The sequence below is a fragment of the Sander lucioperca genome, chromosome 10, assembly GCF_008315115.2.
Source record: "Sander lucioperca isolate FBNREF2018 chromosome 10, SLUC_FBN_1.2, whole genome shotgun sequence".
Classification (NCBI taxonomy): domain Eukaryota; kingdom Metazoa; phylum Chordata; class Actinopteri; order Perciformes; family Percidae; genus Sander; species Sander lucioperca.
The window spans coordinates 13,766,284-13,790,098 of record NC_050182.1 but is presented as its reverse complement, the minus strand read 5'-3'; the positions used below and the strand labels follow the sequence as shown (position 1 = coordinate 13,790,098).

General features: G+C 42.7%; 1 protein-coding gene across 14 annotated transcripts in view; it reads right to left on the bottom strand.

Moving 5' to 3' along the window:
• syngap1b (synaptic Ras GTPase activating protein 1b) overlaps nucleotides 1–23,815 on the bottom strand; it is a 157,238-nt gene that overhangs the window by 27,514 nt on the left and 105,909 nt on the right. For 10 of the 14 annotated variants that reach the window (XM_036005896.1, XM_036005887.1, XM_036005892.1 and 7 more), the window contains 7 exons: nucleotides 15,914–16,395; nucleotides 11,620–11,741; nucleotides 5,824–5,977; nucleotides 5,367–5,465; nucleotides 2,558–2,797; nucleotides 746–1,081; nucleotides 468–612 (listed from right to left, as the gene is read on the bottom strand). In XM_036005896.1, the coding sequence (XP_035861789.1) occupies nucleotides 468–612; nucleotides 746–1,081; nucleotides 2,558–2,797; nucleotides 5,367–5,465; nucleotides 5,824–5,977; nucleotides 11,620–11,741; nucleotides 15,914–16,395 (1,578 nt within the window). The remainder of the gene's footprint in view (nucleotides 1–467; nucleotides 613–745; nucleotides 1,082–2,557; nucleotides 2,798–5,366; nucleotides 5,466–5,823; nucleotides 5,978–11,619; nucleotides 11,742–15,913; nucleotides 16,396–23,815) is intronic. The other 4 variants (XM_036005894.1, XM_031279335.2, XM_031279344.2 and 1 more) reach the window with 2 other exon arrangements.

Below are 23,815 nucleotides of genomic sequence, written 5' to 3'. Positions count from 1 at the left end.
ACAACAGAGAGAAAAAAATCCCCTCGGGGATCAATAAAAAAGTATTTTTTCTTCTCATGATTTTGTATGTGCTTGTGAAAACATTCATTAATGAAATTAGGCTAATGAGTACAATATATTATACTGTATTTCTCTACTTTTGAGAAGAGCTACTTCTTGACTGCACAGACATCAGGCACTTCAGCTGTACTTGGCTAATCACATCCTTCAATATGTGCAGAGATATGAAAAGGTGGAAAATATAAAAAATTGCTCTCGTCAAGCAAAAAAAAAAGGAGGCAGACTGAGAAAAAGCAGATAACAGTATCTTAGGGTGGATTATTCCATTAATTAAAAGTTTTGTCATTCCAACGCTTCCAAAAGTTAATCTCCTGAATATTAAATCAATTTCTATTTGGTGTTGCACAGTTGCTTCAGTTTATACAGTGACAAAATCAAGTGTCAAATGCCCCACTGTTCTGGCTCACCTATAGCATCCTTGAGGTACCTATGTCCGATCAGTTTGAGGTACTCTTCTATGGCTTTGGTGGCCAGAGTGTTCTCTCTGAAGATAAGGTGTTCTCGGTCTATGAATCTGTCTACCTCGCACATCGCCATGTCTGACAGGAAGTCCTAGAGAAAAGAAGGAACTTCATTATTGTTCTTTCTTATACATAATGTTTACCGCAGAAATAAAAAAAGGACTGAAAAAGCTTTGTTTTACCAAATTTTCACGTACCGATTAGTCACATAGAGGTGTCCCTACCTTAGCTTTCCCTGTGCTCTGCAGTATATGCACCAATGCACAGGCCACTTCCTCTTTGCTCTTGACACTCAGCACAGGCTCCAGCACAGCACACAGGGTGCGGTAGTTATTGGTGACGTACTCTGCAAACTCCTTGTACAGCTCCATGGGCAGGATGTTCATGGTCTGGAAGCGGGATTTGAGGCGTAGGGATGCGTTGATGATCTTCCCCCCTCCGCCACCAGCTCCCTTGGTGAGGACGCTGGGCTGGATGACCGGGTACCACTGCTCCACAAACTGACGTCCAGTGATGCTTGAGATGGGGATGCTTACAAGTCCTAAGTATGTGCTCTTTTCCTTAGAGACAGAGAGAGAGAGAGAGAGAGAGAGAGAGAGAGAGAGAGAGAGAGAGAGAGAAAAAAAGATATTAATCGAGATAAACATGTGTCAAAGAAAGGTTCGCCTCCACTGTGAGCATTTTATAAAGTCTAAAATGTCAAAAAAAAGTTAATTTAAAGCTTTTTCACTAAATAAGTAATGAATAGCAAGACTAACACTGGATCCCTGCAGTGTCGTTTGAAGCTAGAAATTAGTTGTTTTGCTACTGAGAAAAGAAATTATAAAATTTGTGACTCACTATTTAGTCTCTTGCTTAAAAAATATATTTCCAAAAGTGACAAAACCTAAAGGGGCAAAAAATATGCCAAATAACACAAAATGGCCTTAACACTCTGTATCCACAGGGGGCTGATAGGTTTGTTGATCCATGGCAATGACACAATGATTACATCATCAATTACGATTGTTTCTGGATTTTCTTTCTTTTGAGCTTTTGAACAGACTCACTGCAGTTTCCCTGCAACCCAAACTATGGATTTTGCATATTCATATTCACAAGTGTTTTGTTATGAAGCCATTAAAGCAAATGACAAAGACAAAAGCAATGCCATCACAGACAAGACCCCATTTTGCTATTGGCTATTTTATTATTAAACCACTGAATGCAGCTATTTTGCATAATGTTACATCCTCACAGTATGTTATTTTCTCATCTCCTTGTTTTTGTTGAAGTGATGCTCTAATAAGACAAACTGTTAATTTCTGTTATACAAATGTTGCAGGAGAAGGGGGCTGTGCCAGGGCTGAGAAAGACTTTCTACTGACTTTAATAATATAACATTTATAACTTTAAAATTAACTTTCAGGAATATCATCACCTTATAACTTATATATGGCGAACTTCTTAAAAAACTGGTTCTTATTAGTAACGTGAGTCCAATATTCACTCTCTTTAAGTTCTGTTTGTGGTCCTTACCATTTCCTGAGGGAAATATCCATTTCTTTAGCTGCTATTTAATGCTTCACCAAGTAGTCTCTAACTGTGTTTGTCTGCTGTTTGGTGCTGGGAAGGTACTGTAAAGTTGGTTTTTAGAGCTTTTTCGCTGAAAATAGCTGCCTGCTGTGGCTAAACATGACCCTAGGTGAGCGGAGAGACTGAACCAAAACAGTAAAGTTGCAGTTTGAACAGCTAAACAATGACCTGAAACTACCAAGCTGAGGGGAGCTCCAGGTTTGGGTGATAATTCTCTGTAGGGTCATCGTTACGAGTGACCCCTTTTACACTGTCACATAGTTATATGATTAATTGTATTACATTATAGCCACTTTAGAATTAATTTTAGGCATATTTGAGTGATTGAGTCATTTTAAACTACAAAATCATAGCGCATCTGTAGGCAACAAAATGCTCAAATAAACCAAATTTTACTACAGTGCTTCTGTCAAACTAGCCACTGTCAGGCCTTCATGTTACCCTACAGATCTCTTTGTCACCTTGCGTCTCTTCTTGTCTGTCTCTTTGTATAGATGAAGGCGTAGGTTGCGGACGGCTGGCAGGTTGTTGAATTCAAAGTGCTCGCCCCAGAAAACGGTGTCGGTGCGGGGCTTGCTGGTGGTGCGTGCGTACAGCATGTCGTCCAGACAAAGTTCGCAGTAGTAGCGTTTCTTGGCTGGAAGCTCGCGGGCCTCAATGATCCACAGTTTGAGCACATTGTCCACCCTCCGGCTGTTGTCCTGCGTGGAGATGAAGTCAGGTCAAGTGCATACACTGTCATTAAAGACACTTTCCAAGAGAAGATTATACAATGCAAGGGGGGGGGGACATGACAAACAGCAAAGAAAAAAGTTCAGAGATATGGAAATAGAGACAGCATGTGTGAATAAAGTGCGACAGCAGGTCCGCCTGCGGGAGTAAATGACAGGAAAGAAATAGCTGGTGACATGGCGGTTGAGCTACTGTGGATCGGAGGCTATACTTGATCATTTGCTCTCAATTCTGGACTTGAATGCAGAGACAGACAACAGCATGACAGAGAAACAGACAGAGAAGAAAGATAACAGACAACGTGGAGGATAAGAGTAGGTGAGTGGTTTTACTGGCTGAAAAAAGTAATTCACTTAAACGTAGAAAGACACAAATGATACAATGCACATGTGCTGCAAAGACGCAGGACAAACAATGGTGGTAATGTTTCTGTAGACAGCTACACTTCCTAATCATGACCACAAAGCCCAAGCTATATTTGACATCCCCCATGGGAGGAGAGAGCACAGTGTTGATTGCAGAGTGATGTTTCAGCGAACGGGGGGGGGGGGGGCGGCTGTGGGGGGTGAGTCATTTCAATTGGGCTCAAATGCCATTATTGTTAACCCCGTTTGCTTCAGGCTATTTAAGACCTAATTTAGACGACTCAATATGTGAGCATCAGCTAGATCCACAGTTCTTAAGTTCTCCATTTGTATGCTCTTTGATAACCAGAGCCAAACACAAGGCATAATTAATTCCAAATGTCTGAGTTTGAATGTGCTGGGCATCTGGTGGCTCAGTTTGCTAGTGCACATACAGTGCAGCAGCACCAGCATGGGCCCTGAGTCCTGCGCCTTCATATCATGTTACATCTTCCCTAGTTTCAGTCAGATCTCGATTTTACTTCCAAAAAGAGAGTAAAACATGAAGGCAGGGTTGAAGTGGATGCTCTCCTTTTGAAAGAACAAACGATTGAAGCTCAAAGAGGGAATTAAAAGGCTCCAGAAAGTTAAGAAGCATAATGATAATCTGTGTCTCTGCAGTAAGTCTTATCTCTGTCGGTGCATCTGGTCTGAGATGCACGGTGCATGTTGTTTAGGGGTAGGAGGGGGACGATTTTGGAAAGAGCCCCCGTGTGGAGTCCTTGGAGCTCCATGACTCAGCCAGGACCCCCGCGGCCCAAGCATCTGGACGAGGCATTCAGCTCGGGCGATGTTTCATCTCAGTCTGGCTTAATAACTTAGTCCCTGGTTGCCATCAAAGCGGCATCTCTTGCATGCCTGTTCACTTTTTTTTGATAACAGCGAGGCGAGATATGGGACACTTTTACAGAACTATGTAATCTGGGTAAAAATTAGGATATTGGTTTTTGAGCCGATATAAAGGGCTGAGATTTGTTGTTTGATGTGTTTTTTTTTTTTTTTTTTTAAAGCTGTGAGGATGGAGATAAAATCACAGTACCTTAAAGCTGCACTAGGAAATATTTGTTATGTGAAAATACACCATTATATCTGCTTAAATCTTATAGTAGAGCTGCATACCATCTGCACGTATTAACTGTAATCTGGTGTCAGATATGAACACACTGACATTGGGCCTCATGCAAGAACATTTTCCTATTGTCATCCTAAGCCACTCTTTATTTACTGTGAGGTTTGTTCGTCTGAGTGATCCAAGTCAGATTTGCCAAACTCCCATAACTGGACAAACCTTTCCACAAGGAGGTGCATGTTAGACATGCGGTCAAGGGGACATGACAGTCATGGAGATATTATACGGGATAATATTATAGCCTACAGTAGGCGATGTTTCACTGGCAGGTGCAACATAACTTGCATAACAACTCTGAGGTGGCTGAACTATATATAAGTTGAAGTATGCCAATAAAAAAATCATACAATCTTAAAACCCTCAACTTTCAAATAAGTTTGTCATAAATATATACATATATATATTAGATTTAATTTCGGTATCATATTTAAACTCCGAACTCAGGGTCTGGACCTCTCTGAATTTCCTTTGTGCCAAAAAGAAAATTCTAAGTGCGAGAAAATCTCTTACTTTACTCCTACAGGGCTCTTTAAGAACCAATCTTTTCAGTCTTTTTCAATTGTTTCTTGCATGAGGCCCACAGTGAGAAGGGACCTGACCTCACCAGTATTCAATCTGTTGCCTCTTGTCCCTTCAGTATCCTTTAGTATCAAGTATCACAGACACGCTGGGTTGGTAAAGATGAGCCTGCGGTGTGGAATTTACTGACATCACATTACCTGATTTGTGGCTATCAAAGCTTTTCAAAAACAGCAATCTGGATCCTCCACCCAGCAACACTACCTTGTGCAGCTTTAATATTTGCGTGGAGAAGCGGCTAAATTGTTCAACACAGACACACACAGACACGAGGATGGAGTTCACACAGAGAAATGAAGCGGTGCGCTCTTATTAAAAACAGACAACAACGGGAGACGGGGAGGAGAGAGAGAGACACACAGACAGAGGGATCATCCTTTTTTTTTTTTTTTTCTTCCTCTACCGCATCCCTTTCTCTCCCCTCACCTTGTTGGGCTTGACAGCTCTCTGCAGGTTCTCGATCCATTTGTCTCTCTCTGCAGCTGAGCGACACGCAAAGCACTTGGTTCCCGATGCCGTAGTCACCTGAGGTTATAGCCAATGGTAAATTCAACAACCACAGCCATTAGTTACTATGGAGACTGCAACTAAGGCGCCAAAACAATATCTTGTATTCACTCTCAACCTCTGTCATGTTCCACTAATGGAAATATGATGGAAAAGCTGACAGACTCCTGCAGCGAATTATTAGGGACTAGGGCTCATCTCAGTGTCCTTGTTTCTTTTATTCTTCACATGTAAAAACACTTTCAATTCACAGTCTCTTTCACATCACTTGTCAGGACGGAACAACATTTTTTTGGTGCTATTGTACTGCTCTGTACACTCTGCTTTGTGTGCGAGTGTGCAAGTGTTTGTCCACACCGTGTAGCTCAGTTCTCACCTCAAAGCAGTACTCTTGTCCCAGAATGCTTGAGTGGACAGGTTTGATGACGGCGTCCTCGTCCAGAGTGAGGTCCAGCGCCTCGGCAGCGCTGCTGGGAGACAGCAAGGACTCATGGGAGTGGGACTCTTTGAAGCTCTGCATCAAACGGGTCCTGGGAGGAGTGATAGTTGTGGTTAGATGTGGAGAGGGGAGGCTCTTTTATTGAAGGTTGTGTTACACTTTAGTCTGTGTCTATGAATATCTAGTGCCAAGAAGAAGACACTCAGCTGGTAACATGAGATGTGTCTGTCTGCGAAGTTGAATATCGGCAAAATATACAACATAGGAAAAGCTTCGACTACTCTTACTGTAGCCGGAGTAGGGCTGGGCGATACGGAGAAAATCAGATATCACGATATTCTTGACCAAATTGATATTGCGGCGATATTCTAGGGTTGACAATTGATGCTTTAACAAAATATCTTCACACTTAGATTTTAGATAAATAATCATCAGTATGTGAACATAATGTTTAAGTGGGGAAAAGGCAAATAATAGAACAGTTAGAACAGTCTGGTAAGTTCAGAAAAGTACATCACTTTACTGTAATGCAGCTTTAAAACCAGTAAAAGACAACACATGTCATATCACGATATTACGATATCCAAAATCTAAGATGATATCTAGTCTCATATCACGATATCGATATAATATCGATATATTGCCCAGCCCTAAGCCAGAGGCAGGAAAAACGCCACAATTGGATTCTAGGTTCTGCTAAGATGTTGCCTACACTGACTTTATAGTATTTCTGACTTTCCAACATTTTAACTGGCTATCGACAGCAAGTAATTAGTCAAAGCTGCAGTACAATATTAACCTTGTATCGCCAAGAGCCAAAGGGAGAGAAAGAGTAGACGCTACACTTCAGGACATGAAAAATAATGAACATTTTGAAACTATTCATTGTTAATAATTTAACAGGCAGCTGTGAAGTGGACAGACTGATCAAGCTTCTAATAGCACAAGATTCAGTAGTTGAATTTTTAGGAGAATCCAAGTGAAAATTCTGAAATGCTCATTATAACATTGTACATACCTTGAAATGTACATAATTGCTCGTATCGTGTCAGCAATTATACAGTATACACAGTTTTATCTTTTTGTCAGTTTTTGTCAAAAATTAAAGATGACTGGGCGCAAAAAACAGTATTTACGTAGCTGTCTTTACAGATACTTCCAGTCTTTCCCCTGCAGGAAAAAATAACATTTTAAAGACGATTCTTAATAATATGATTAATCCTGAGACACAAGTGAAAAAGGTTTAAAGCCCATCCATCATGCTCACCTACACACTTATTCCCACACACACATGCATGTCACTATACTGTATGAAAGACGCATGATGACATGCAGTGAGTCTAACCAGAGAGCGAGGAGGGATGGTCAGATGTGACGAAGCCCCTCAGAGAAGAAAAGGGAGGATGGAAATCAGGAAAAAAGAAAGAAAGAAAAGATACTGTATGTCCTCCGTGCTGCGTCCGACTCTCAGCTTCTCCTGTGCGCTCGCACGGCTTTTGTCTATGTTCAATCATAACGTTCATAAACAGAGCACTGAATACATGTAGGGGACCGAGGAGGGAGAGAGATAAAAATAGACCCAAAGGAATGAGTCAGATTGAGGGGAATACAGAAGAGAAGAGAGAAAGAGTGGGGGAGGTCATGATGGGATGTGAGAGAAGGAAAGGCTGGGAGAGGAAGGGGTGAGGGGATCGAGAGAGAAGAGACCTCTCAGAGGAAATCACTTTGATTATGTTAACAGTGGATCCTTTGGAGAGGAGGAACGTGACAGCATGGATTAGAGGAAAGAAAGGGAAGGAGTGTGGAAAGATGGGGCAGAGAAGAGAGCAAGAGTGCTGGAGGTAAAAGAAGGTCTACGCAGAGTCTCAGTGGGGAGCTGAAGCGCAGGAAGAGTAAAACGTGAAAAAAAAGAGACACACACACACACACACACACACACACACACACACACACACACACACACACACACCTTGCAAATTGTTTTTAACACGTCACGACTGATGAAGCTCACATCTGAGAAAACAATCTAAGCACCAGTGATGATAGACTGCAAACAAGGATTCAATTAGCAGATACAATTCTACATTTAACATTTAGAGATATTGAGAACATGTTTTTTTCTCATCACTGCAGTGAACACATCTGCGAGCCAACACTATGCGAAGAAATTTACCTGAACTAACAAACTATATAAGTAAAGCTGAAACAAAATGAATCAATTAGTACATTGGCAGAAAGTTATTCTGCAACAATTTTGAAGCCATTACAGTAAATCAAGCAAAAAGGTCAAACATTTGCTGCTTCCAGCTTCTAAAGTGAGAGGAGTTTCTGCTTTTGTCTGTTTCAAATCGTTTTAAATTGAATATCTTTGATTTTTGGTTAGTCGGACAAAGCTAGACATTTGAAGACATTGCCTTGGGCTTTTCAGAATGACATTTCATAGACTAAATTATTAATCGATTAAAGCTGCAGTAGGTAGAAAGCAAAAAATGTCAGAATTTCAAGTAGAGTGAGACCTCTTCCTGCAGCTTTCCCACTCCCCTCTCAGTCTGCATGTGTAGTACAGCCAATAGGAACGCTCTTTCTCTTTGAAATGACCTGTGATGAGTCTCACGTCACGGGTGAGATTTTTAAACGCCTTAAAACAGAGGCATGATGAGGTGCAAAAGTCTTTTTTTTTTCACAAAACACTTGAATTGCAATATGCTGAAAGGTTATGAAAATGTTGCCCAACGATGCCAAATATATACTGCCTACCACAGCTTTAATGTAAAAAATGATGAGCAGATGAATCGATAATGAAAAGAAACGTTAATTTAAGCCTTTATAAGTCATGTTACAATGTGAGGCCAATTGAAAGCTAAAAGAATCCAAACATTTTTGACAGATCAATAATTGATCATCATTTCAGTCATTTATCAAGCATAAATACCAAAAATTTGCAGGTTCCAACTTTTCAAGCATTTGCAACTTTCAAATTTCAAAATTACGCTGCTTTATATGATCCACTCATTCTCTCTCCCAACCATCCTGGCCATCCATCTCCCAACAGCTTGGCGTCACGTTTCCAACACTCTGGATACCCCTTAGGCTTCATTCTTCTTCATCGTGCAGGAACTGTATATGGTTAGGTTTAGGCAACAAAACTACTTGGTTAACATGTAGGAAAAGATCGTGGTTTGGGTTAAATAAGTATGTTTGTTACGTAACTCGCTAGTTAAGTATGTTACTTACTGGCTTTGTTGTTTTTTATTATTATCCTCCCTATGCAGACTCTGTTGCTCTTTATACTATGTCATATCACAGTGCCGCGGTCCAGCAGTTAAAAGCCTGGTGCGTCTTATACAAACGCTAAAGCCATGGATGTATAAGGGTGTCTTGGCGTCGCCATCAGACGCTGAGGGCCACTGACGAAGCTGCCATATTTAACAAGTTGGGAGCATGATTGCAAATTGAACATCTTTAGGTTTTGGACAAAAAAAAAAAAAACATACTTGAAGACATCAATTTTGTGACATTTTATAGGCTAAACAATTAATCTAACAATTAAAAAAAGAGTAATAAAACAGTATAATTGATAATAAAAATAAACAGAACATTATGCTCTAATTTGCATTTAGGTCATCACAGGACACTGAAGCTCTGCTAAAAAAAAACAGGCTACCATATACAGAACAATTATGTAAGAGTTATATGACAGGGTGACCTACAGTCCTGCAAGGGAAGGAAACTCTGAGACCCATTGGGCATTTGCAGGAAGAATCGCTCAGAGGCATGTGTATTGCTTCATGAATTTCAGTCCATGCTGAAAAGTGTTCTCAGCAAACTCTCTCTGGATAAATAGAAAAAAGAAAAAAAATAATAATAATAATAATAATGATCAAAGCTGCAGATGTTCGCTGACATGCCTGGCAGAAAACCCCCAGAGTAAACCAGAAGCTGTGAAAATGGCAAACAAGCTCGACTTGACTTTTTTGTCCGTTCCGTGTCTCCTCAGACCAGTGGTGGATAATAGACATCTGTACAACCTTCCCAAATGAATAAATCATGTGGAAACGCACCTTGGCAGACCTGGCTGCACCTGGCTCAGGAAAGGTTTTAGCGCTCTCCTGAGTGCACTGTTGCCCTGTGTTTAGATTATCAAGATGACCTTGTTCACATTTGAAGTTTGAGTTTGTCTTGGTTGCAGCTGTCCAGTGGGAGCTTACAGATAAACTGAATGGACAAAATTTAAGCTTAGATCTATTAGCGGAATAATTCATTTGTCGATTGACAGACAATTAATTAGCAATTATTTTGACAATCTATTGAGTCATTTTTCAAGCAAACATTCAAAACATTTAAATTATCTTGTTCCAGCTTCCCAATTGTGATGAGTGGCTGCTCATCTTCATCTTATGTGACAGTAACAGTGAATATCTTTGAGGTTTGGACTGTTGGTTGGACAAAACAAGTTGTGTGAAACGTCATGTTGGGCGTTAAGGAATTCTGATTGTGGAAATTGGGATATTTTAGTAGTTTGTGACAAAATGACCAAACAAATAACTGATTAATTAAGAAAATAATAATTAGTTGCAGCCATAGACAAAATATTGTGGACACCTTCTTTTCTAATGAAGTACTGTTTCCCAATTGGGCATATTTCTAACATATAATAACATCCATACCATTCATCAAGGTGGAGCTGTAGATTAAGAAAAGATAAGGAGGACATTTGTTTGTTTTTGTGCAAATGAGACCAAAACAAAAAGTTCTTAGAAATTTCAAATGTCACACTTACAATTTAGTTAATCCTAATTGTATAACAGCTAGAAAAAATATGACATTACTTTAAAACTGAAAAATTAAAATTCTATGTAGTATATTCTGTCATATATCATCTTTTTCTCCTACAAAATAAAAACGTTTCTGCCAAAAAACTTCTGCCAATCCAAAATTCGGCTGTATAACTCTTGTGCTGCTGTGCCTGACGAATGCCAGTGCTGCTACAACTATGTACATGATACAGAGGAGGTATAATTAAGCAAATATCCCACTGACTCATTATGGTCTGTACAGCCACCATATGGCTGTCTGCTGGTTGCCATGGAGAGAGAGGGGATGTTTTTTCATCGCCCCGGCAGAGAAACAGCTATGGTGCCGAGTGTTTTAATTGTAAGTGACACTGAGAGTGTAAAATAAACAACAATTTATAACAGTGATGGATGGACACAGAGATAAAAAGAGGTTGAGAGAGAGAGATAAAAAGAGGTCTAGATAGAGATAGATACTATATTGTTGCGTTTTAAGGCAAAAATGCAATAGAAAAGCAAAAGAGGCACCTTTTCATGTACCAGTAAACACACTTGTAGTCCTAACAAGACGCTCTTATCTATGGTCCTAACACAATAATACCATTACAAATGTCTGAGCAGGCTCCCCTTCTACACCAATTTTCTAATAAAACCTTCTTCTTCTTTCCTAACTGAATTGGTTTACACTTTTGAATGACCGCTAACTGTGTTATGCTCCATCCCCACTTCCTGTTTCAATCATAGAGAAGCTTAATATTGCATAAGTAGATGGAAAAGTAAATAGTTTGTGATGCCACAACATTTACACAGACGGGCTGGATTTCATACATATATGCAACTACACCGTGTTTGCAGATTAACACAGCCAAACACAGCCTGACACAGCAGATTAATCCACATACAAATGCTTGAAATCACTCTCACACGCTTACTCACTGACCTGTCTTGGTCGGCACTGCGGAAGCGGGGGAGGATCATGTGGCGGAAACTGCTGGTTCGGTCCAGTTTGGGCTGACTCTTAGCCCTCTTGATCGAGCCCTTCAACCTTCTACTGAGGAAACTCTGGAGTGGGTGGAGGAGGAGAGCAACAACAAGGGGCAAACAGATGGAGGAGGAAAGGGAGGTTGTGCATGGTGCGAAGTTACAGAAAGGAAGAAGTGGTTTGACGTGAGTTGGAGAAGACGAGTGGAGTGGCGAAGAGAGGATACAAAGATTGACAAAGTGTGATGGTTAAATAAAGACCATGGAATCAGTGTGGTTTGTGTCAGATGTATTTAAGTAACACCAAAACCAGATGTAGACACATACAAATGAAACAAATGACGCATGACGGGAGAGAACACAAGGTAAATTTATTATCAACAGGAAATCATACAGCCACACGTCCACTTGTCACAGGGAACTGCAGTGTCCTGACAGATCCTGTGGTGGGCAGTGGTGAGCCATAGAGTCCAACCACAAGCTCAGCAGTACAAACATGTTGTCTCAGTCTTTTGACAGTTGAGATGTATCAGCATTTCTTTGAGCCCTGTTTACCATGTTAAAGCTCTCCATCTCTTTGCTCTGATGGTCACTATTTTTCTGACTGCTGAGCTCCCAAAAAAAAAAAAAAACAGAGTCGGAATACGATGACAAGCAGCGAGCTCTTCTTCTGTTTTGATAGGTTTGAAAACGCAACAAATGTCATTGTTTTTTTTAAATGTGGTGAAAACGCACCCACTTTGGGAACCACTGATCTCGAAGGTCGTAGTGTCTACTGTACAAAAGTGACTTAATATGAAAATATTTTAATGGTTTCGGTATGATAAAAGTTTTAAGGACGCAACATATTTCTCAAAATCTTTGATACAAGGATATGATATTCAATATTTATCTTAACAGCGTCTGCGATGGTATTCTTACCAGTCCCATCAAGAAGAACAGATTGTAAATGTTACGTAATAACCGTATGTGGTGGTTCTGCTATAACTGTAAAGTTTGTACATGCATATTGTTCACGCTGAATCCAACATGTCATAAAATTAAACTTTTGTTCCTTCTTAAACCTGCCTATGGGAACGCTACCGCCAACAACTGGACTCATGTGGCACATGTAGACGGTGACGGTGGTGAATTGTGGGATACATTTTCATACTGTAGCTCTGAATACTGCTTCTAAACCGTATCAGAAAAAGTGTGCATAAAGTGTGGGTTAAGTGTACTGTGTGATGGTACTTTTCCGACGTGGGTGAACACCAACCTAAGTCATCAGGACTGCAAGTGTAAGTATTGGGACAGACCCTTGGTTTACAACAAACCTGATTAGACTTCAACCATGACTTTAACCGTGAGCAGTTGTTACAACAGTGGCCTGCAAACTGATCCATTCAAAGGGGGCCCAAGTGAAACAAGACATTTGTGTAAAATGTACAAGAACCCTGACAATTTTTCCATCAAATTGTATTTCATTGACAGCAAGTGAGAAAATTCTCCATGTTTACTTGTTCCACTTATTAAAAGGAAGATTACTTTGTGTCATGATCAGTAATTCATATTTCAATATAATGTGTAACTTCTTAAAAATATCTTGTAAAAAAGTGAAACTAAATTAAAAGATGTGACATTTCCCACCCAAAATTAGTTTTTTTTAGCATTTTAAAACCTAAACAATGACATTTTTACGCTTGTACACCATACATGTAAAGTTCCACAGCTGGTTTCATGCTCTAAACCTTAAACTGAAAGCTGTGAAGGTAACTTTAGAGCTCAAATCATGCATGAAATATCAGTTTGTGGTTTCTCTGTCTACTGCGGCTTAAAGAAGCTTCACTTATTCAGCTTTCAGGTGCATCCTGAAAGACTCACAGTTATATAATTTGTATACCTATAGCATAATAGCAGTATTAAGTAGGAGAATGACTGGAGGGAAATGACACCTCGTCATCTGGCGTTAGTCAAATGGCTTTGAAGCCTGTCTTGAGGATATGACTAAAGACTTGGCTCCATCTGCTGCTTCCAAGCTAATAGCCTGCATGACTAAATCTGATTTGATTGGCCGCTCCGTCTGACACTTTAAGTCTCAAAAAGTAAAAGTATTCAATACAGAGAGAGAGAGAGAGAGAGAGAGAGAGAGAGAGAGAGAGAGAGAGAGAGAGAGAAGCCTGAATCACAATAAACCACAATAAAGGAAGGTAATAGAGTGAAGGGGGGAACTTCATCTTCAGTGGCTACATTTGCATGCACAAAGTTAGTTCATTTCAGTTTAAAAGGAGAATAATGAGGTCATTTAGTTTGTTTCAGCCCATTTGCTACTATCCACATTTAATAATGTGGTGTGATGTAACAAAATACATATACTCAGGTACTTTATTTTACTTGAGTATTTATACTTCTATCCTACTACAATTCAGAGGTACATATTGTACTTTTTACCCCACTACGTGTATTTTATATGATAATCTGCAGAATAATTGATAATATAGTTTATACTAGTGTTACACTCAGAATTGAATTATAAGTACTGTTACTTTTGTTAACTTAAGTACAATTTACTAATAATATGGTACTTGCATACTTCTACTTAAGTGACATTTTCAATGAGAGCCTTTTCTTTGTAATGGAGTATTCTTTTTAGGATCAAATGAGTCTCTCATAGGCAGTTAACACGGCAGCTTACATGAAAGACTGTAACTGTATTTGTGGCTATTTTTAGGGAGGTATACGGTAAATCCAGCTGCCCAGAGGTGGGCATACACAGGTACCACTACACCAGGCAATGTGCTTTTTAGGGATTATTTTTTTAGCCAATATGTCTATTTCTGCCTCTAAGTGTCAGGTGATTTACAGTAATCAAAATGTAGCAAAATCACAAAGGCTGCCTGTGACTTTTCGAAAGTTTTGCATGCATCTTAAGTTTACACTACGACACTCCAGCCCGCCATTTAGGCTTGCTCATCCAATCAGAGGACCTGAAATATTGATATGACAACACTCATCTCAGCCACTATGAAATAATGATGAAACACAAAATCTTTGGCTAACCCAAAGTAGGGCTTCACATGTACTCTAATGGATTATTTGGCTCCTGTAATGTTCAAGTCTATGAAAGCTGTATACAGCAACAGTGAATGGGCAGCAACGAGTTTCCTGCAAAGGGAGACAAACAAGTCCTGCTATTTCCAGCTAGAGTGACAGTGTATAAACACCAGCATGGAAATGGAAAGGAGATGGGCAACATAGAGCACTTGCACAAACTTAATAAGACACCAAAGCACCCTTTAAGCGCTTTTATGTGCCAATTGTGATTGATCTTCTGTTGCCATGAATAAAACAATAAACAGATTATTTCTGTCCACAGAAGCCAGCCAGTTTGGCTGCCAGCTCCTCCTCCCTCTTTGTCTCAAGTTGTCTCTAGTATAAAACAGAGACATGATGATCCCAGAAGACTAACAGTGACAGAACATTTTATATACCTTTGTTGACAATAAAGAATCATACCAGGTGTTTCATATGTTTTAACCCATTTACTACAAGCCCTATTTATTTCAGATCACAGTTAACCATTACAATTTCCTGCCATTACAGGTTTCCATCCATACAAAAGTGTTTTTTAGCATTATAATTGGCTATTGGAGATAACATAAATTTTGGCATTTTATTTCATTTTTCTTTATCGCCTTTTTGTTTAATTTGTCTTGTTTGTTTCTGCTAACACTTAATTGAATTTGAGAGTTTTCTGTGATGGGGGGGGGCTCCTCCCCTATGCATACTCATGAAGTTCTATATTTCATGTCCCTATGGTGATGTTTTAATTCTGCAAACGAACAAATTAACAAAACGCAGTGGCAAATTTTTTAAACAAACAGCTCTTAAACTGCATGACCACACAAAAACACAATACAGATAAACACACAGTGTATACAGATACACACAACACACAATGCAGATTACACAACTCAAGTATGTTTCAAGAGTCTGCTAATTGGGTTTCGTACCATTGGCAAATGAATGGAGATCAATGGCTGCCTGAACTGGTGGAAATCTTTTTTTTTTTTTTTTTTTTTTTGCATTTGAAAAGAGTCAGTTTGTATTTAAGGAGCTAAAACTTGCAAACACACTGGTATGGCCCTTTGAAGTGTACTGTTCCAATAATTCTGTGAATATGAGCCAACAGTGACTTCAGAGATTACAAGTGAAAGGAGTGAGATGTTTCCATGTTTCAGTGTCACTGCTTCAGCCATGTTTGTGTCACATACCTCGACAGGGGGCAGTGGTGCAATAAACGTTCTTCCTGCCACTGGACTCGAACTGGCAGCCCTCCAGTCTCCGCCCCAATACGAGAAGGGGGGGGAGGAGGAGGAAGAGAAGGCAGCAGGCGAGTGGGGAAGCGTGAAGGATAGGGAGGGGGAGAGGGGCAGCGAGCGGGGCAAGGGGGGCGTGCCAGACCCTTTCTTGGTGCCCTTTTGCTGCTGCTGGCACAAGGTGAGGGATGGGGAAACAACCAGGGAGAGGGGGAAAGGGTGAGGCGGGGTGCCACTGGCCCGGTGGCCACAGGTGTGTGGCGGGCCTAGGGCGGGATGAGGGAGGAGGGACAGCGAAAGGGTCGGAGGCAGTGAGCGAGGCTGGGAACAGTGGGGGTTACTCACGGATTGTCGGAAGGGTTGAATTGGGGCAGTGGGAGGGACCTCCATGCTGGGCTGCTTCCCAGTGGCTATGCTCTTCCGCCGGGCGCGATGATCTAAGAGGCAGAGAAAGAGAAAAGGTCGACAGGTAAAACTCTAATACCCATCATCGGAAGGGAAACATCAAAAGGTAAAATGAGGGCAGAACAACAAAATTGTGGCACCAAGAAACAGATAGAGCCAGAGGATGTGGGGAGAGAAAGAAGGGGCCATTGTGGAAATAAACAGCTACGGGAGAGCTGTTATTGACAGTCAGCCTGAGGGAATGAAAGAGGGCAGGAAAGAATATGAGCGCTAGATAGAGGTCAAAGGTGAGCGAGGCAGAAAAGAAGAAAGAAGAAAAACCTTGCTGTGTCACACCCATCCACCTGCACTGCTGCTGCTTCTACTGCTACACGCTACACACACATAAACTCAAATGCACCTTAACACGTGGAGGGTAGGGGGAGAGACTATTGGAGGGATAGATTTTCTGTCTGAACATCAGATGAGGCGAATGTTAACAGTCTGCAGGTTATGGCGAGGGGGGAGGGGAGGGGCTGGGAGATGCACGGAGAGAGAGGAGCGAGCATTAAACAAACAAAGCACTTATTGACCTCCGTCAGTGAGTCGGTGCCTAATGCACTGAATTGGTCAGAAAGGGAATAAACTCCTGTCCTACGCTTGATGGTTGATGGAGAGAGTGTAAATGTACAGTTAGAGAACACAGGAAACAAAACTCAGGAGGCCTGAGTTGATGTATTCCACTTCCCCATCTCTGTTGCCCTGTCACCAAATGTTGAAAAACTAAATAAAATGTCAGGACTGTAGCTCTGTCTCTGCATCACTGTGCTCAAGGGGGGGAAATGTGCATGCACTGTATGATGAAAGTGACTTTGGAGAAAAATAATGACCATAAATGGCCCTCATGTTTCACAGAATAGAATTACAAATCTCACTGCGTGTCGATGAATCAATAAATGGTTTGTCCACCAAGTATGAAACTGCGACACTTGTGAAGCAAATTAGCAGAGGAACTAAGGTATGTCTGACTGACCACCTTTAAAGGCAGGCTTAAACTAACATTTTGCCAAAATGTGATAGTGACAAAAGAGATTCAGAGAAAATGCGTGGGGAGAGAAAGAGAGAGAGAGAGTGGGGGGGGTCATTGTTACAATGACATGTAACAAAGGTCCCTGGGCGGAATCAAACCAGGGACGTTACTGTTACTGTACAGAATGTGGTATGCACCTTTACCACGGCTACCAGATGTCCATATTGGCTTTTGTCATCAAATATCAAATATCCACTAGTTAGTATCATCCGCTGCGACACGGTGGTGATGGACGTAGCTACATGAACATTTTGTTCAATTGTTCTTCACTTCATAGCACTCTGCCATTGAATGGAAGCAAGGTCTACACACTTCATTCTGAGGTGAACGTGCATGTCTGTACCAAATTTCATGCCAATACATCCAACAGTTCTTGAGACATTTCACTTAAAACCACAAATATAAACCTCATGGAGACGTCAGAGGAACCATCGTCTGGGAACCATGGCCTTCTGTACACAACCTTGTGCCAATCCATCTGGTAGGTTTCACTGGATAAGTGAAAATGTTGACGTACTATTATAGCTAAATGAAAAAGCAGGAGGCACACTGTCAGGACCATGAATGTGTTCACAAAATTGAACGGCAAACCATCCAATAGTTGTTGAGATATTTCAGACAGACATTGCCATCCCTAGAGACATGCAGCTATCGAAGGAGTACAAACACGTTTCTGGTGTTTGACTTGAATATGTAAAGTTATAAGAAGTCAACAGCATGTTGCACAATTCCATTGGATGAAGACGAAACTATTATATATACTCATAATCATTTTTATCATCAAAGCCTCCTTTACAATTCTGCATGACTTGTTGTTTCCCTATTTTCTTTTGTCTTCCTTTCCTAGTTTTTTCCCCCTTTTTTCCCTTTGCATGGCCTTATCAAAGAAAAATCTACAGCATGATAACCCTCATTTAAAATATAAGTTTGCTTCTTGTCCATTTTCCAGCATTGCAGCCTATCTTCCCCTGACTCTTCATGTTGTCCATCTTGTTCTTTCCTTTGCTCTCTCCCTCTCTCAGCCTCTTCTGTCACACAGTCACACTAATACTCACACACACACACACACACACACACACACACTCCTTCACTGCCACGCAGCTATTTTACATAATTCAAGTGCATTTATCCCTCTACCTCTCTTCAGTCCCTGATCTCTCTCTCTCTCTCTCTCTCTCTCATTTTCATTCTCCTCCTTGCACCCTCTCCTTTTTTCATACTGTCCTCTCGTTCCCTCCCCCTTCAGATATATGTGACATCTAGAACCCTCCATCTTCTCCACATTACCTTAATCTGTATTTCTCTTTCATCCTCGCTGCCCCTTTCTCTCTCCTTTCACGCTCTTTCATTTACCTGTCCAAATGGCAATCTTCTCACCGCAAGCCTGCCTGTCTTTCTGTCTGCAAACCTAACATTTTCTCCAACCCACGCATGGAGGGAAAAAGATGACCACAAAGGTGTTTGTCACCCAACTAAGACATCAAACTATGGCCGTGTTGTTTTGCCTAAGTCCACATCTTCAAAACTACCAAATCAACCTCTGTATGCTGGATGACTGACTGGTGGAGAAGTCTTCTAAATGAAATCTGAGAGAGCAGGGATCGTACATGAAAAGGTAACTGACAATTCACAGGAGAGGGGGAAAACTCCACATTTAGCTCCATTAAAAGTTGTCAAGAGCGCTTTTGACAGTTAATCGTAATTGTATGAAAAGTAAGTTAATTTTAATCTCCTCAAAGTTGCGTTTTGTAATAGGGTTAAATAATGGCAAACTCGCTCACAGTCGTACTCAGAGTTTCTTAGGTGTTTGTTACTCTGCAAGAAGTGTTAATTAACAGCAATTATCATGGGGGCTGCCCTGTACGGCTGGAGGTTATGCCATCATTATATATGCATCTTAACTGCAGCCATCTCAATTAGGCCTCAGAACAGTGATATCAAGATCCTCTTCAGAATATATTGTTTCCCAAACTAATTAGTTTCTCCTGGATGAGCAGATTGTGCCAAGCAGAGAATGGTGATTTAGGACTCACGGTAAAAATAAATAAATATTTGCGCCATTTCTGTGGGTTTAGCTTTAAACAGTGAGATCCGATAAATAAGCAGTCTGTGAGTTAGTGTACCAACATAACCCCTCTGGTGTTATAACAAAGGTCCTTTTGGTGCCAATGGAGTCATAAGATTCAGAGAGAGCATGTGTTTTATTACATCCTCCAATGGAGGGTTTCATTGGGGTCATGATTTCTGTTGGAAATCAACCAAGTCTTTGTCTGCTTTAGGTGGTTGCAGCTGTTGTTTTTCCCCAAAAGTACAGAATGTGAGTACTAGGAAATACCTAGTTTTCTATGTTTTAAAGAGTTTATGTGTTGTGATATGACTACCCACCAGGACTGCCCCCTTAAACATTGATGATTCAAATCAGAGTTCACTTTGAAGTTGTTTAGTGTGGGGTGGCTGCTCTGCAGGTGCGCTGGGCTGTAGTATTATTTGGCGGCCGTGCATAATATATTTCTCAAAGAAAAACACATCAGTAATAATGTTGAGTATTTATTAAAACAAAGAAAAAGCGGGAGCCACTACAAAATATTCGGCCTAAACTGGCGACTCAGAGTCGACTTGGAGGGATGGTCATGTTGTGATAAACAGATGGAGAAATGAATGTGATGGCTTTATGGAAAAAAAATGTATTATCAAGTGATTCATAACCAGCAAAACAAAAATCTATGATGATTACTATCAAGTGATAATGGCACTTCATGCAATTTATTTGCATGAAGTGCCAACATGCAATAAAAATGTGCATGTTTGACTGAAGCCTGCTGTTACAAATGGCACTGACTACATCTGTAGCTGTGCATGTTATTCATCAATTAACTACCTACTGGGACTACTAAGTAACCTGTTAAAGTATATTATTCATTTATTTATTTACCGGTTTGATTATTAGACAGTGCACATAGTTGATTATTGCTGTAAATGTGCCAGGATTAGCCATCTGTAGTCCCTGAACAGATGTTACATACAGACTTCAGCCTTAAAAAAAAGAATATAAAACAAAAATGAAATCAGTTATTGAAATTGTTTATACGCAGAAACGATATTAATCTTTGTAAATCCATCCATCCATCCATCTTCTTCCGCTTATCCGGTAACGGGTCGCGGGGGTAGCAGCTCCAGCAGGGGACCCCAAACTTCCCTTTCCCGAGCCACATTAACCAGCTCCGACTGGGGGATCCCGAGGCGTTCCCAGGCCAGGTTGGAGATATAATCCCTCCACCTAGTCCTGGGTCTTCCCCGAGGCCTCCTCCCAGCTGGACGTGCCTGGAACACCTCCCTAGGGAGGCGCCCAGGAGGCATCCTTACCAGATGCCCGAACCACCTCAACTGGCTCCTTTCGACGCGAAGGAGCAGCGGCTCTACTCCGAGCTCCTCACGGATGACTGAGCTTCTCACCCTATCTCTAAGGGAGACGCCAGCCACCCTCCTGAGGAAACCCATTTCGGCCGCTTGTACCCTGGATCTCGTTCTTTCGGTCATGACCCAGCCTTCATGACCATAGGTGAGGGTAGGAACGAAAACTGACCGGTAGATTGAGAGCTTTGCCTTCTGGCTCAGCTCTCTTTTCGTCACAACGGTGCGATAAATTGAGTGTAATACCGCACCCGCTGCGCCGATTCTCCGACCAATCTCCCGCTCCATTGTCCCCTCACTCGCGAACAATACCCCAAGGTACTTGAACTCCTTCACTTGGGGTAAAGACTCATTCCCTACCTGGAGAAGGCACTCCATCGGTTTCCTGCTGAGAACCATGGCCTCAGATTTAGAGGTGCTGATCCTCATCCCAGCCGCTTCACACTCGGCTGCGAACCAATCCAGTGAGTGCTGAAGGTCACAGGCCGACGATGCCATCAGGACCACATCATCCGCAAAAAGCAGCGATGAGATCCCCAGCTCACCAAACTGCAACCCCTCTCCACCCCGACTACGCCTCGATATCCTGTCCATAAATACTACAAACAGGATTGGTGACAAAGCGCAGCCCTGGCGGAGGCCAACTCTCACCTGAAACGAGTCCGACTTACTGCCGAGAACCCGGACACAGCTCTCGCTTTGGTCGTACAGAGATTGGATGGCCCTGAGAAGGGACCCCCTCACCCTCACGCGTATGACCGGGGACCCGGTCATACGCCTTCTCCAGATCCACAAAGCACATGTAGATCGGTTGGGCATACTCCCAGGCTCCCTCCAGGATCCTTGCGAGAGTAAAGATCTGGTCCGTTGTTCCACGACCAGGACGGAATCCGCATTGTTCCTCTTCAACCTGAGGTTCGACTATCGACCGAACCCTCCTTTCCAGCACCTTGGAGTAGACTTTACCGGGGAGGCTGAGAAGTGTGATACCCCTGTAATTGGCACACACCCTCTGGTCCCCCTTTTTGAAAAGGGGAACCACCCCCCGGTCTGCCACTCCTTAGGCACCGTCCCCGACTTCCACGCAATGTTGAAGAGGCGTGTCAACCAAGACAACCCCTCCACACCCAGAGCTTTAAGCATTTCTGGACGGATCTCATCAATCCCTGGGGCTTTGCCACTGTGGAGTTGTTTAACTACCTCAGCAACTTCCACCAGGGAAATTGACGACAATCCCCCATCATCCTCCAGCTCTGCCTCTACCATAGAGGGCGTATTAGTCGGATTTAGGAGTTCCTCAAAGTGCTCCTTCCACCGCCCTATTACCTCCTCAGTTGAGGTCAACAGCGTCCCATCCTTACTGTACACAGCTTGGATGGTTCCCCGCTTCCCCCTCCTGAGGTGGCGAACGGTTTTCCAGAAGCACCTTGGTGCCGACCGAAAGTCCTTCTCCATGTCTTCTCCGAACTTTTCCCACACCCGCTGCTTTGCCTCTTTCACGGCAGAGGCTGCAGCCCTTCGGGCCCTTCGGTACCTTGCAACTGCCTCCGGAGTCCTCTGGGATAACATATCCCGGAAAGACTCCTTCTTCAGTCGGACGGCTTCCCTGACCACCGGTGTCCACCACGGTGTTCGTGGGTTGCCGCCCCTTGAGGCACCTAAGACCCTAAGACCACAGCTCCCCGCCGCAGCTTCAGCAATGGAAACTTTGAACATTGTCCACTCGGGTTCAATGCCCCCAGCCTCCACAGGGATGCACGAAAAGCTCCGCCGGAGGTGTGAGTTGAAAGTCTGTCGGACAGGGGCCTCCTCCAGACGTTCCCAATTTACCCGCACTACCCGTTTGGGCTTACCAGGTCTGTCCAGAGTCTTCCCACACCCTCTGACCCAACTCACCACCAGATGGTGATCAGTTGACAGCTCTGCCCCTCTCTTCACCTGAGTGTCCAAAACATACGGCCTCAGATCAGATGAAACGATTATAAAATCGATCATTGACCTTTGGCCTAGGGTGCTCTGGTACCAAGTACACTTATGAGCATCCCTATGTTCGAACATGGTGTTCGTTATAGACAATCCATGACTAGCACAGAAGTCCAACAACAAACAACCACTCTGGTTTAGATCAGGGAGGCCGTTCCTCCCAATCACGCCTCTCCATGTGTCTCCATCATTTCCCACGTGCGCGTTGAAGTCCCCCAGCAGAACTATGGAGTCCCCCACTGGAGCCCCATACAGGACTCCATTCAAGGTCTCCAAGAAGGCCGAATACTCTGAGCTCTTGTTTGGTGCATACGCACAAACAACAGTCAGAGTTTTCCCCCCCACAACCCGCAGGCGTAGGGAGGGGACCCTCTCGTCCACCGGGGTAAACTCCAACGTAGCGGCGCTCAGCCGGGGGCTTGTGAGTATCCCCACACCCGCCCGGCGCCTCACACCCTGGGCAACTCCGGAGAAGAGCCAGCGTCTGCTGCCCGGGTCTGGTCCGTCGAGGCCCCTGACCTTCACTGCCACCCATGTGGCAGCGCACCCGACCCCAGCGGTTCCTCCCACAGGTGGTGGGCCCATGGGTTGGAGAGAGAGGTGCCACGTAGCTTTTTCGGGCTGTGCCCGGCCGGGCTCCGTGGCAAACCCGGCCACCAGGCGCTCGCTGACGGGCCCTCCATCTGGGCCTGGCTCCAGACGGGGGCCCCGGGCTTCCTCCGGGCAGGGTCACTCTATCTCTACCTCGTTTTTTTCATAGGGTTTTTGAACCATTCTTTGTCTGGCCCCTCCCCTGAGACCACTTTGCCTTGGGAGACCCTACCAGGAGCACAAAGCTCCAGACAACACAGCCCTCAGGTTCATAGGGACACACAAACCTCTCCACCACGATAAGGTGATGGTTCCAGGAGAGTCTCTTTGTAAAGATATACATTATTATAATTTAAAATGACAGCTTATTCAACATAGTTTTTAAACATATGCAGTTC